We start from the raw sequence: 14,363 nt of genomic DNA on the forward strand, positions 1-14,363 counted from the left end.
GTTCTTATCGTACTCACTGTGGGGTACGTAAAGCTTCAAAACATTCAAAGTACCTTAAACATACCGCTGTATCTTAAACCGTAGAATACATATTATTTTAATTTATACCTAGATTGTCTAAAGCTTGCTAAGAGCTGGAAGGAATGGTGTAAATCCAGCTAGGGCAGGTTGTACCGAGTAATGGTTCTGAAATAGTTTGTTCGAAGCTTTGTGTTTGTGTTGTGAATGGACTTAGTTGGACAGATTCTGTTGTTGGCATTCGGTTTTATCTATGGACCTTAATGTAAAACACACTTGACTCGTCAACCATGGATACAATGGTTGATCGGTTGATCGGCAACTTTAAGGGTTGATGGGATCCAGCAACATTACAATCACGAATTCTCTATACCCAACTACAAACAATTTTGCTGATGATCAGCTACCGATATTATTTCCGATCTATAACAATCATTTCATTTAAAAATCAATAGAACGTGTGATCGGCAGCTTAATAAATGTTATTTATGGTCGCCAACAATCAGTCGTTAGTGTCTATAAAGAAACAATCATGTCTGATCACACACAATTAATGTTTTAAACCTGATCCGCAGCGACCAGTATCGTGTCTGATTATCAGCCATTTCTATTTCGTAGCTTCACACCTGAAATGAGCTTCACACATTGTACCCATGGCGGGGGTTCGAACCCGGGTATTCGGCGTGACGAGCGAAGGCTTTAACCACTAGGCTACCCACCGCCCCACATCATCATAGTAAAGTTTCAAATAATCGTGATACGACATCGAAAACATGGCGATGATGAGTAGGCGCAAGGCACTTGAATATGTAAAGGGGATGATATGCCAGTATGACAATACTCCCGCAATACCACGGCGGGTGACACCGTGGAGCTTCACACATTCTACCCGCTAATGGGGAATCAGACCCGTGTCTTGAGTTAACGTTTTAATCACCAGGCTTTGGCTGCCCCACTGCCCCTTTAGTAGAAGAATTCAATTATGTCAGTAGATCAATTAGTATCGTCCCCAAATCTGTCCAATGATGAATACGACCGTGTGGTATCAAATATAGAAAAAGAAAAACACAGATAGGAGTTAGAAAAACTTAACACTTCATAAGATAAGGAAAAAAGCGGCGTGAATGAAATACCAGTTATATGAGTTATCGTAGTACAACTATGTCATTCAGACTAAATACACACACGCACACATAAACAAACACTATGAATAGCTTAAGTCTGATCTTTACTTGAGTTCGTGTGCTCTCAGCCCCGACGGTTCGCTGTCAGAGCTTTGTGTACTCGTTGCCATGGTGAGGAATGACAAATAACAACACTTCTTTCGGATCTTGACAGCGGTGTGTTTGGGGAAAAGCATGCAGTCGGCCATGTTTGACCTACATAATCTCTGAAATCACATGGAATATGTAAGCGTGGACCCATAATTTATTAGGTAAGTGGAGAGAGATCGTGTTACCCTGGTGAAGCTGTGATTTGGTTGCTGTTTAAATGTCGGATGACATGCTGAGATATTGTGGTGCAATGCTATAACAGCGGGGATAAACAATTTTCGTTTGAGATCGATTGTGGCAGATTGAAAAACCCAAGCAGTTTAACACACATCCGCAGTTTAACACACATCTTGTATAACGGCAAATCAAGGAGAAATGTTCCAATGTAGAAATCTATATGTATTGAATATTGATTAGAAGCATGCATTGCCTGCGATCTTGCCTCATAATCCAGAGCTGAAATGTGTGTACACTGATGCAGTTATGCAAGTCTCCGGTTTTATCTGGAGATTATGAAACCAATATTACGTAGTCGTATTTAACGATCAGTGAAACAAATCTGGCAAATTACACGAGAGACATTGATTGAAGCGCTCGTATAATACTCTCCGTACGTGATGGACGTCCCCGTGGTCGACATGCCATTCAGCAAATCAATAATGTTAACGTCGCTTTGAACAATATCCCAGCTGTACCAAGTGTTATTGTTCTCATATGAGGAATCGAACCCTTGTCTATAACAACTTGGCTACCACCACTCAGTATAACCAAATAAGGAAGGAATAGAACCTTTGCCTACGGTGCGACGAGCGAACGCTGTAAACCACTAAGCTACCACCATTCGTTACATGTTTAACCATATATAGGACGTTCAATTCGCACTACAGATTCCTTATTGTTTCAGATAATCAGATGGGCAGTACAAGCAGCATGCAGAGGCCTCCTCCCGCAAAACTGCTGATGCAGCAAATTCTAGCTCAGGCGATACTCGTAATCAACCGGTGAATAACTTATCTAAAACACAGTCTGATCGAGGAGGAACTGATATCACTCAGAAACCAGCAGTAAACTCTGTACCTTCTGGCGTGGATACGGAGGCTGAAATGAAGAAACTGCGGGAAGATGCTTCACATTTAAATTCGGAATTTGACGAAATCGACACTCTTATTCAAGAACTTAAAGCTGATGCTTTCACGAAGACTGGGAAATATTCAAGGATCTACAACTGGAGATCTCTGGGCTTCGAGGACTACGCTGATACGGACCGTCGTAAGCTCGGTGAATACTTAGCGGTATCTGACACTGCTGAAGTGTTGAATGCAGTATTTGACACACTGCTGAAATCACTTGGGTTTATGTATTTGGCCAATAAAGATGGACTTTGAAGACGCGACGCAGCTTCTTGTTGCTCAAAAGTTATCCATGATCCGAATGATTGTGTGTGGAACAATACGGATGGTAGTCTCAGTTTTGCTGAAAAGGTGAGCAAAGCTGGGATGCTGAAATATTTCGTGGAAGATTTAAAACAGATGGATGTGGAAGATGCCGCCGATGATGACGAGGTCAGTGAGATATTTACTGATTGTGAATTTCAAAGAATTATAATATCTATCTATCATCTACCTACCTACCTACCTACCTACCTACCTACCTATCTAGATCTATGTAATTATCCACATATCTACATCAATAGATATCTCACTTTACATAAATACACCCTCCTCCCCACGCACGCACGCACACACGCACACGCACACGCACACGCACACACACACACGTACACTTTCTCCAAAATCCTGGATCCGTCCCAGGAATACACCCACACATTAAACTATAAAACGACCATTCAGTACATTCAGGATAAAAGAAAATGTACACAATCAAATGACAAAATTCATATTGGGCACGAGCCTTGTGCTTAAATTTTTTAATTGAAATACTAAACTGATGTTATTTAAAATATCCCCGAGAATATTATGAAGATTGACTTGACTATAAATAATCGAGTCTCGACCAGACAAAACAGTGAATGTTATATGAGGGAACGCCCCCTTACCGTCGGGAGTCCACAACGGCACCACTCCTTTGTTTGAGTGGCATTTTAGAAGTTGAGACGTACAATATGGAACAAGTTTTTATGGATAACAACTTCTTTATTTCGTGAGTGCGACGTTTCGATACAGATTCTTGTACCGTTGTCAAGCAAGAGTCTTGTTCCATATGGCACCACTCCTGACCACAAGGTCCATCACGTCGCTTCGTAACACAAGCTATGGGTTGACAGAAACAAACCGGAAATTATGACTTAATACTGATTAAAACTGAACAGATGGAAGATGAACACAACGTCAGTTAGACGTAACCGTGAACATTTTGTCAATGTATGTTGCAGGAGCTTGACAACACATTTGAAGCGGCCATTTCCATCCTCCAGAACTGCTCAAGGAACCCTGCGACCAGACAACATCTTCGGGAACTCGGGACAGTTTCCGTCCTGCTGCCGTATCTCAGTGCAGGTCAGATGGTAAATATTACACATCTGTTTGCGAACATGTTCTTGAAGAAATAGCTTTGAGAATTCCAGTGGACATCGGATACCACTCATTGTGAACGATGAACACTATTGTCAATATTGTTCTTTCTTTGTACTCCTTCCTCGTAACAAATAGTGAACTGTGTAAATATTTTATGATAGTTTGCTAAACAACTTGTTTATTGTTAGGACTTAGATTTTGCACAAAAAATCATAGAGTTGGTTTGATGTTTTTATTATGATCGGCGTTTCGTTGAGTATTATATGTTTATTAGTTTTCGAGTTAGATTGCAATTCATCGGTCCACTTCTGAGCCAAACGGACTATAATATTACCTACACAGCACCTGATAATTGCTTCCGGTCAGGGGTTTAAATCGTGATTAAAGAATGGATCTGAACGGGATGGTCAGCTCAATCATGTTGACCAAACATGGATCGACTGCCTTTCTCTTTGCTTAACAATCAATTATTTACATTACATAACAATGGATGAGCATTCTAATGGGTAGATTCATACAAAAGTATGTGTTCAATGTTAATAATGCGAATACCTTTATTGCTTAATAAGCGAGATTGTGATAATTATAGAGAAATCCTATTCGACTAACACCAACAACAGATACTGGATTTACACTCGTCTATATGATTGTTCATCTTTCAATTGCTTATTAACTGTTGTACATGTCCAACGTCTTTTGTATAATAGATAAGTTATATTCCAGTTAACGCAATGTGATGTTCATGTTGACACTAATTATGTTGATAGTATTAATAACGATGCGGACCCTTGAGAGTCATGACTTACGTCGATTGTTCCAGAGGGTAAGCTGCAGACTCTGTTTACTCTTGCCAACATCGTGGACGAAACCGAAAGTGAACATCTTCTGGCTGACAAAACCGTGATTGATCAATTGTTCGATATACTGAAGGAAGCATGGGCGGATGAGGAACACCGCTATATTGGTTTCAGTGTGGAGGAGATAGTTGATGGGATGACTGGTCTAGCCAAAAATGACACCAACAAGAAGGTCCTGTGGGAAAAGGGGCCGTTCCTATTCTTACAGAGATTATGAAATTTGGATCGACGAAGAGAAAGAGTATGCCGTGAAATGTATATGGGAACTGTCTTTTGATAAAACTAACAAGGAAATATTCAATGTAAGTTCCTTGGAAGTGGATTGTTTGGTTTTATAGATTCGAGTAAATGCTTCGTTTGCCACTTTCATTTCTCATGGTTCAGAACTAAATATATTATATTTTTTAAGTGGATTACATAATCATTGATATGCGTTGCTTCTTCTGGCCATAAAAATATTTTTAATATTTATTACTACACGTCCGTCATTAGTATAAAGAAGGAAGGATTCCCCATTGCGGAAAATTGTCAGCCGTATGTTTAGCCAGGTATTGTATTGACAAGACACTTGCGTGACATGCCCTCTTTACTTTGTAGTCTGTGTAAAATGGAAGAACTACAAATAGAATCCTGTCAGAGGTAAGAAACCGATGTATAATGGCAACCACATCATCGTAGAGACACATATATATAGTGTGATATACTTAGTTTAGTACCATTCTTTCAGGAAAATAAAGAGTTGCAACAGCTACTTCAGGAACTCAAGTCATCCTCTTCTACAGGCGTTTCTAAAGCTGCAGCTGGAGCATTGTGGGTGTTAACTATGGAGGAAAACAATAATACAAGTGCGTAACAACGAACCATATTACCATTAGCCTTACTAACTTAAACGTTAGACAAAGTAACGGAACACTTATCATGATAATTATGCTGTGAACCTGATTGTCCGATTTTGTATATAATCTCCTGCGTCAAGTAGGGTTGCTAAATATCAATTGTAACCCAATTCTTAGCGGGGCTTTTATTAGTTTTGGGAAAAGCTCTAAATTTGCCAAATACTGTTTTCCATCTCACTGAATATGTTATTTTCTGTCTATTTATGTTGTGTCATAATTTTTGTTAGACTTTATTCATGTATATAATTTTAATGTTTACAATTATTTTTACGTTTTTCTTAATTGGTTTTCTTATAGTGTGTGTTTTATTTATCTGTTACGAATATTTGTCATTTTAAATATCATGGTATCCAATACCAATACTTTAGGTCGAAATCCTACAATTATAGAGGATCGTAAACAGTATCACCTATGTGTTTTGATGTGTGGTATGAACATTGAAGTAAAGTTTGAGGGTGAAACATAAACATTTTTTCAGCATTAACAGGGGGTCTCGAAGGGAGGAGTGGGTCATATGGAGGTCATGTGATGATCAGTTACCAGTGGACAGACCAGAAGCTGGTGCTGAAGGTATTTTATAATTTGTTTTCTGAATTGATCAATCATATCATTAAAAGGTTATATGTTGTTCAGTGACCAGTCGATTGACCACAAGGAGGTGTGTCTTTCCATTGGTTTTCGGAATTGATAACAAAATATTATTCAGTATAATGTCATTGATATTGCAATTATTTTTCAAAAATAGATCAAGGAATCACTGCGCCAGAAAGGGTACAAGATCTGGATGGATGTTGATCACATGGAGGGTTCAACGCTGCAGGCGATGGCGGAGGCCGTTCAGAACGCTTCTGTGGTGTTGGTGTGTATGTCGGAGAGGTACAAGCTGAGTCAGAACTGCAGGTCAGGTGAGTCAACAATTTCAGGAATCCATTGTTTGGTCTAGATAAGTTTGAATGTTGCAATTTTGACTACATGTAATGGTGAGTAAAATTAATCTTTATCATGTTTTATATCAGAGGCTGAGTATGCTTTCTCGTTGGAGAAGAAGATTGTCCCTCTTCTGATGCAGAGGGCGTATAAACCAGACGGGTGGTTGGGTATGATTAAAGGGACTTAAAACTCTTCTTCGACTTCAGCGGAAAATACCCGTATGATCAGAAATGGCAGAACTTGCAGAAGGAGCTTGGTGAACATGGGAAGACTCAGCAGCTCACTGGATGAAATTGATGTAAGGTTATGACGTAATGGTGACTGTTGCATAAATATGATGGTGTATTGATAGGTAAACATTATAGAAAGCACAAAATGTACACGTGAGAAGTCAGCGAGGACTATCCTTCAAGCAGGTGCTGCACTTAGGTCATAGATTTCTTAGGTCAAGTATCAAGTCGGTTATTGGAATGCATATTCTTACACTGAATGTTCTTCTTAGTGCTAAAGGTAAATGTGATGATACTCTGTGTCTGATTGACAAAACGTTGATTCTTTCATGACACTTGTTATTAATTACGAATAGTCTATGTGTGATATTGTATAACACAGACAGTTGCTTAGCTTTATCTTCAGGGTGAGACTAAGATAGTTCCCGTTGTGAAAGCAGCTCCCCTTGCCGCTGCAAGAGGTCAGTCACTTGCTGACTGGTCAGTGAAAGGATGTCAGAATTGGCTCCACGAAGACAGGATTAACAAAGTACATATATCCTTTGGTATTTACTTGTCTGAAAAAAATATCATAGTATGTGCCTGTACTCTACCGCGTGCTCACGCACTCTTATTCAGTATATTCATTTGTTTGGGATTGTAAATGTAGGTTAAATATATGTTCTTGGAGTACGTCAACCCCAAAATATAAGAGGAGAGGGTAATCCCTCAATTAAGTTGAATGAATCAAACCAGAACTGATTTTCATTTTGTTTTGCAGTGACTCGTTGCTACGTAAAATGACTGGGGATGATCTATTGTTTCCTGCGGAAGTATCTCACACAGGGTAAGCTAGAAGGCTTGTTGCAATCTATTACTAAATATATGGGATGTCGAAACGCTCGTGTATTTCCCCAATTCCAGCTCGAATTTCAGTTCGCTCCAAAAGTTTGGTTCCAGGCACCATGATATGAGTCCTTACTCATGTAAATCAGGGTTAAAAGTGATCTTTAGCAATCCATGCCTTGTCAGAAGGGAGTGTCTGGTACAAACTCGATTTTTACACACCGCCGTCATATGGTTGGAATATTGCCGAGAGCGCCGTTTAACAACAAACAAACAAACAAACAAACCCTTCTGCCATTTCTACAAAAAACACGAACGACAGAATAATGTCAAATGAACATTATTTTTCCCATAATTACATTGTATGATTAGGAGTTGTTAATATGATAACGTTTCAGATGCTGGTGACTGATGTAAGATAATTAATGCTTTGAATGTCCTGTTCCATTAAGAGAAGTTGCATTGTTGTTCCAAATGCATGTTGTGTCTGGTACCAGCACTGAGGATTATATGACAAACTTTATCATTTGATTCCGAAATTTCCCATTCACCCTTCAGGAATTCCTTCAATACTGGGCTCTGATCGGAAAATAACCTATACCTTTTATCCGTTCAGGCACCCTGAGTTTTACTTCAACTATCTGCTGACTAATCTTCAGCTGCCCTTTGATGACCTCAAAAGTTCAGCAGAGCTGTTGACAAGCTGTGAATCATTATCCCAACTGTGTGAAGTTTTGGATCTAATGTATATTACATTACAAACTCTCAGATGTATCACTGGACGAAATACGTGGCATGGGTTGACTTGCAGATAGTAATACATGCCTGTGTAATTGACATTGTGTCTGCTGCATATGACAACCTTCAAAGCTTAGTTTAATCATGTTTGATGTAGTACAAACATATGTACCAAGTCCCCGACCCCACAACTACTAAACCCACCCCTACCTCTACCCCACCTATCCCACAAAGTTGGCAGTTCAGCAGCCAATCTATCCGTTACATAACGGCCTTTATGCAAATTTGTGATGATATCGCTAGCAGCGATCTGTCTTATGCTTATTGAAATGACTTCGTTCTTGATAATATTCGTTTTAGATGTTGAATCTACGATCATGCATTCTCACTACAAATGAATTATAACCCTATTTATGCAGGAATTTTGCAGGGATTCATCTGTAGTGTAGTAAGAAGTTTGACTTGAGATGGTAAATGTGCCAGATGGTAAAATGTTATATGAATGCATTCTGGTAATGTGAGAATCAAACAATATGTACAGTACAACCAGAAATTATTGAGAATTCAAAAAGATTGTAATTTTCTTTTTCACTCATTACTCACGTATTAATGTGGCGAATATTTAGCAGAACATAACTCTAGATTCAAAGACAGGTGCTTGAACAGTTAGTATTTCGTCATTAGTCGCCATGGGCAGCAATGCAGGCTTCAATGCGGCGGGGCATACTAAACTGATCAAAGAAGTTAGAAAGTCGTGGTCCATGCCGTCCCAATATCGAAACCACCTCTTCTTTCGCTTCAGCTAATATTTGTCAGATTTTTCTGATTGACACTTTCCTTCATAAGTCCCCAAACCTTCCCTGGTGCTCAATGCCATGCATCCATTTGCAATATATTTTTCAAAAACACGATAAACAGTGGACAAAGGGATGCCTGTTCTACTTGAAATCACTTTAGCTGATCTGATGTCCTTGTTATAATACTCTAAAATCAACTTCCTCTTCTCTAAATCATCCATACTGAGGATCACTGAAAATGTCGTCTGCTAGCAAGTAAAACAAAGGGGGATAACTCTTCACAAGCTAATGAAAAGGATTAACGGAGTTGTCTTTCTTGTATGAAAGCAAACACTTGATAGCCGGTCAAGGTTGTTTATACTAGAAATCCCACTTAAACATATTCCTAAAATTCCTCAATTATTTCTGGTCATACTATATATAGAGCTGTTTTTTGTGTGATATATACATTGTCAGAATGAATACGGAGACCTCTGTATGTTTATGTACGATAAGCTGAAGTCTGTGATATATCAAGTTTGAATGTATATATAATGTTTCATACAACTGCATATCTGTGATAGATAAGATTGATATTTTGTAGTACTACTCTTGAGGTACATATCCGATATGAATCGTATCTAGTCTATATTCATGTCAATATGTGACGGATACGACAATGTCCATACTGTTATTAATGATATTTTACATGTAATATATTTCTCCTAAGATGAGTTTGCAATATCATTGTTTCTGAAATGTAACCAGGTACAATCGTCAGAAAGAATTACTCAGAAAAGTGAATAATTATTGTGTAATTATTTGAACTTGACACTTCCATTTCCATGTATATAGCTAGTACTTTAATTTAAATAAATGTAACCATTATTTTTTATAACCACTGTTATTTTATTCTATGTGCGAAATTCCTGATTCACAAAGATGTCTACCAGTCTGGGGAAACCTACAATATGGGTATGGAGAGTAAAACCGTAGAAAGAATCGTGGCGAACCCGGATACGAACCCGCAATGACAGGTTTCTGGCAGGTTTCTGGCGTTCCCATGGGGGACAACTCAGCACAACGAGTTGAGGCTTGAGAGACTCAGGACACCCATGCCCCCTTCGACGTCGTGAATACTGCTGTCGGGTCTATTACTGTTACAAGAAATTGGACGCAGACAATCAACGTCCATTACGTATGAAGCCCATTTCTGGTGTCCCCGCCCTGATATTGGTGGAATATTGCTAAGATTCGGCGTTAAGCCATACTCACTCACTATTTAAGTCGACTGAATGAATACCCCGTGCCTCATATCATCGCCGTTCACATATCCAACTACCTTGCACCTACTCGTCTTTTTGTCACTAGTTTTTAGATGTCGTATCACGATTGTTGCAACTTTACTGTGATGACGAGCCAACGCTTTAACCACTAGGCTACCCCACCGCCTCTCGATTGAATTATTATGAATATTACTTCATAACTTGAATGTACCAAAAATTACATTTATACATTTTCTATTTAAACATTCCCGTAGAAACCAAACTGCTCGTCATGTGAGGCTTTAAAACGTATCCTCGCATACAATAACATGTGTATGTAACTCTTTATTTAAATAAGGGCGGTGGGGTAGCCTAGTGGTTAAAGCGTTCGCCTGTCACGCCGAAGACCAGGTTCGATTCTCCCACATGGGTACAATGTGTGAAGTTCATTTCTGGTGTCCCCCGCCGTGATATTGCTGGAATATTGCTAAAGGCGGCGTAAAACCTTACTCACTTACGCACCCACTTTAATGAAATATGAATTATTTGTAGTGGTACATGGGGAGTCGTTGGAATTTTAATATTGCATAAGGATTACGTAATTATGTTTAACTCTGTGATTCAGCAATACTGTCAGACGCTGAAGATTTCTACCCCTATTTCAAGATAGATTTACGATTGAGCGGCTTTGAAAATATTAAGACCTTACGCGAAAGTGTCGAGACCATATGATATTGGTGATGTTTAGAGGATAATATATTTTCATAACTTACATATTTTAACGTTTTTGATATCAGACAAACAGGCATGGAAAGATTACTACGCCCCGAAACAAACTATCAGATTTATCTTGTGTGAGAGTTTGTGATGTTTTCCACATAACGGCTGAGATAAATGTATTATATCTTCACCAGGAAGACGTCTAATAAATCAATACTTCAGTGCAATGGCTTTTTTGAAATTCAATTAGGGATGGTCTCTGAAATTGGCGTCACTTGTTAACAGTCTCAATTCCGTACTTGACACCAGTCAGCTCGTTTCTAAGATGTAACAAAGAAAACAGAACTTGAAACAACTTCTGATGTTATTCGGTTGTGAATTATTTGTTTCGCTCGGAGGCTGTATCATTTGCTGACGGACATGTGACAGCCTAGGGATTAAAGTATAATTCATGATGGAAGGAAACTGACATTACCTGCCACTCACGCTATGTACATGCATGGTTGACACAGGTGAGAGGCGTTATCTCATACACGTCTCACTTCCTTTTACATTAATCTGACACGTTAGGGTACAGATGATGTCTGATTAAAGGGACACTCATCTACATGCGCTTTCGTAGTACGAAAGCCCTAATGCCTAATATTTGTAGCATAAAATATTTTTCAGGTTCCAGTGTCCTTTGTGTATGGCTGTATGCTTCTATGGTTTTACAGATAAATAAAATGATATAAATCTTTAATTTTGAATTTTGATTGAAAGTACTGCAACAAAGTTTTGCGAACATAATGATAAAGGTAACAGTATAACATGATTTTCATGGTCAGTGTTGTTTGCTTCAAAAGAGAATATGTCAACTAGATATGCCTATTTCAAAATGTTGCATTTGTTCTTCACATTGATGTAACTTCAAAATACGATACATATGTAAACTATTCATATACTAGCATGCTTGTATCAACAAACAGACTGCCTGAGGTGCTTCCACGGTTCGATGTACCTCAGAAATGCTGATACAGAAATACAGTGAAAGTGTTGATTTATGTCATTAGGTTCTTGAATACCCACAAAGTGGAATTAGAATATTAAAAGGTTTTAAAGTCCTGGCTCCAGAAAGGAGCACTACCACCAATTTCAGTCAAAGTAAAACTTATTGCCATGGTAATGCAAAAATATTTATTCGGAAATCCAAAACTACAAAAGTCATCAGTACACCAGCAGACCTATGTGCAAAGTTTGGTGAAGAAATATTGAACGGTTTTTATGTTCTGCTCCAGAAAAGACGAATTTGCAAAATAATACCCTCGCGAAACGCGAATTATTGACACTGTATGTCATTGATTCATTCAGATTCAACTCCAATTTAAACATGAGTTAACATGAACTTTTGCAAAATGAAAGAAATAACATGATTTAGGTGAACTACATGCGCTCAAAAAGCTCATGTGACCTTCTAATAACTAAGATCCTTGACGAGAATGTCAGTATACAGTCCTACAAAATTTAGGTTTAGGCCTTTACGATAAATTAATAACATATGTCCCGTTATGAAACAAACAAAAATAACAAAATAATGTGAAATTGTGAAATGGACACTCTGAGCCAGGGGCTCAACTAATAAGTCCAATAAAAACTTAGTCCATTTGAGGTCATTCCTCTAAAATGTCGCATATGAAACCATTCAAACCACAAACCTTTTAAGCATTTGGTTGAATATTGGCACTTTTGGAACCTTTTATAAAGATACTTCCCCTTGTAAAATGTTACATGAAACAAACAGAAACAAAGTATATTTGGCACTTTTAAGGTATATTCTGTTGCTATGGAAATAAAAAGGGCAGCTAACTCTTAACCTAATATATTGCAGAATCTGAACCATTTCGCGAAAATCGTATCGAAATACTGTACCGGTATATACCGATTTACCGGTAATATTACACAACCCTACTTAGAACATTATCCCAGTAGGATTCAGATCAATGGCAGGTGTACGACATGGCAACAGAGGGATGTACACCTTTCATATGAAACAGTGCTACGGACTGAAGTGGGTTTGACTTTTTGGAATGAAGACCTAGAAACTAAACTGTGCTGAAAATAACGGTCTGTATGTTTGTTTCAAAGTTGCCTAAGCAAAGGTATATTAAGGTATCAGAAAACATTATATTTTAGTTCATTTCTGTGACTGATTTGTGTCTGTGGTATCGGACGCTTGAACTTGGTGCATGTGTGTGTGAGTGTGTGAACTGAAGCCAACAAGTGTGTAATATTTTACTGTCAATTTGAAATCAGCTGCAAGTTGAAAATTTGGCAGTGACTACAGCATGCATGTCACCATCAGTAGGTTCATAATCTGACACCACCTTCAGGTCCATACATCCACACCACCCTTCAGGTCCATACATCCAACACCACCAACTGATCCATACATCCGAACCCAACACCTTTCATATCCATATATCTGGCTACAACCTTCTGGTCCATACATCCGACACCACCTTCCAGGTCCATGCATCCGACACCACCTTTCGGATCCATCCCCATCCGACACCACCACCTTCAGATCCATACATCCGGACACCACCTTCAGGTCCATACATTTTGACACCACCTTTCCCAGATCCATACATCCGAGCACCACCTTCAGGTCCACATTTGACACCACCTTCAGATCCAGCCCATCCGACACCACATTTAGGTCGATAAGCCCGACACCACCTTCAGGTCCCTTACATATCTCCGATACCACCTTCAGGTCCAAAATGATCCCGACACCACCTTCAGATTCCATACTTCCGACACCATCTTTAGATCCCATACATCCGACGCCACCTTCAGGTCCAAAACATCCCGACACCACCTTTAGGTCGATAAGCCTGGCTTCGACACCACGCTTCAGGTCGATACACTCGGACACCTTCCACCTTCAGTCCATACATCCGACACCACCTTCAGATCCATACATTTCGACAATCTACACCTTTAGGATCCATACATCCGACACCACCCTCAGGTCCAAAACATCCGAGACGCCACCTTTAGGTCCATACATCCGACACCTACTTTAGGGTCCATACATCCATGACACCATCTTCAGGTCATACATCCCGACACCACCTTCTGGTCCCCAAATATCCGACACCACCTTCAGGTCGATACATCCGACACCATTCCTTCAGGTCCATACATCCTGACACCACCTTTTAGGTCTATGCATCCGACACAACCTTCAGGTCATACATCTGACACTACCTACAGGTCCATGTTCCATCCGACACCACATTTAGGGTCGATAAACGC

At 39.2% G+C, this 14,363-nt stretch overlaps 1 protein-coding gene across 1 annotated transcript; it reads left to right on the plus strand.

The window, feature by feature from the left end:
- The first annotated feature begins 4,838 nt into the window (after positions 1-4,838).
- On the plus strand, positions 4,839-6,696 carry LOC124271944. Its single transcript, XM_046707114.1, has 5 exons — positions 4,839-4,985; positions 5,411-5,528; positions 6,058-6,149; positions 6,325-6,484; positions 6,596-6,696. The coding sequence occupies exons 1-5, from the start codon at positions 4,839-4,841 to the stop codon at positions 6,694-6,696; spliced, it is 618 nt and encodes a 205-aa protein (XP_046563070.1).
- Positions 6,697-14,363: the final 7,667 nt, after the last annotated feature.

The sequence above is a fragment of the Haliotis rubra genome, unplaced genomic scaffold, assembly GCF_003918875.1.
Source record: "Haliotis rubra isolate DU_JTF1 unplaced genomic scaffold, ASM391887v1 Scf1646, whole genome shotgun sequence".
NCBI classification, from domain to species: domain Eukaryota; kingdom Metazoa; phylum Mollusca; class Gastropoda; order Lepetellida; family Haliotidae; genus Haliotis; species Haliotis rubra.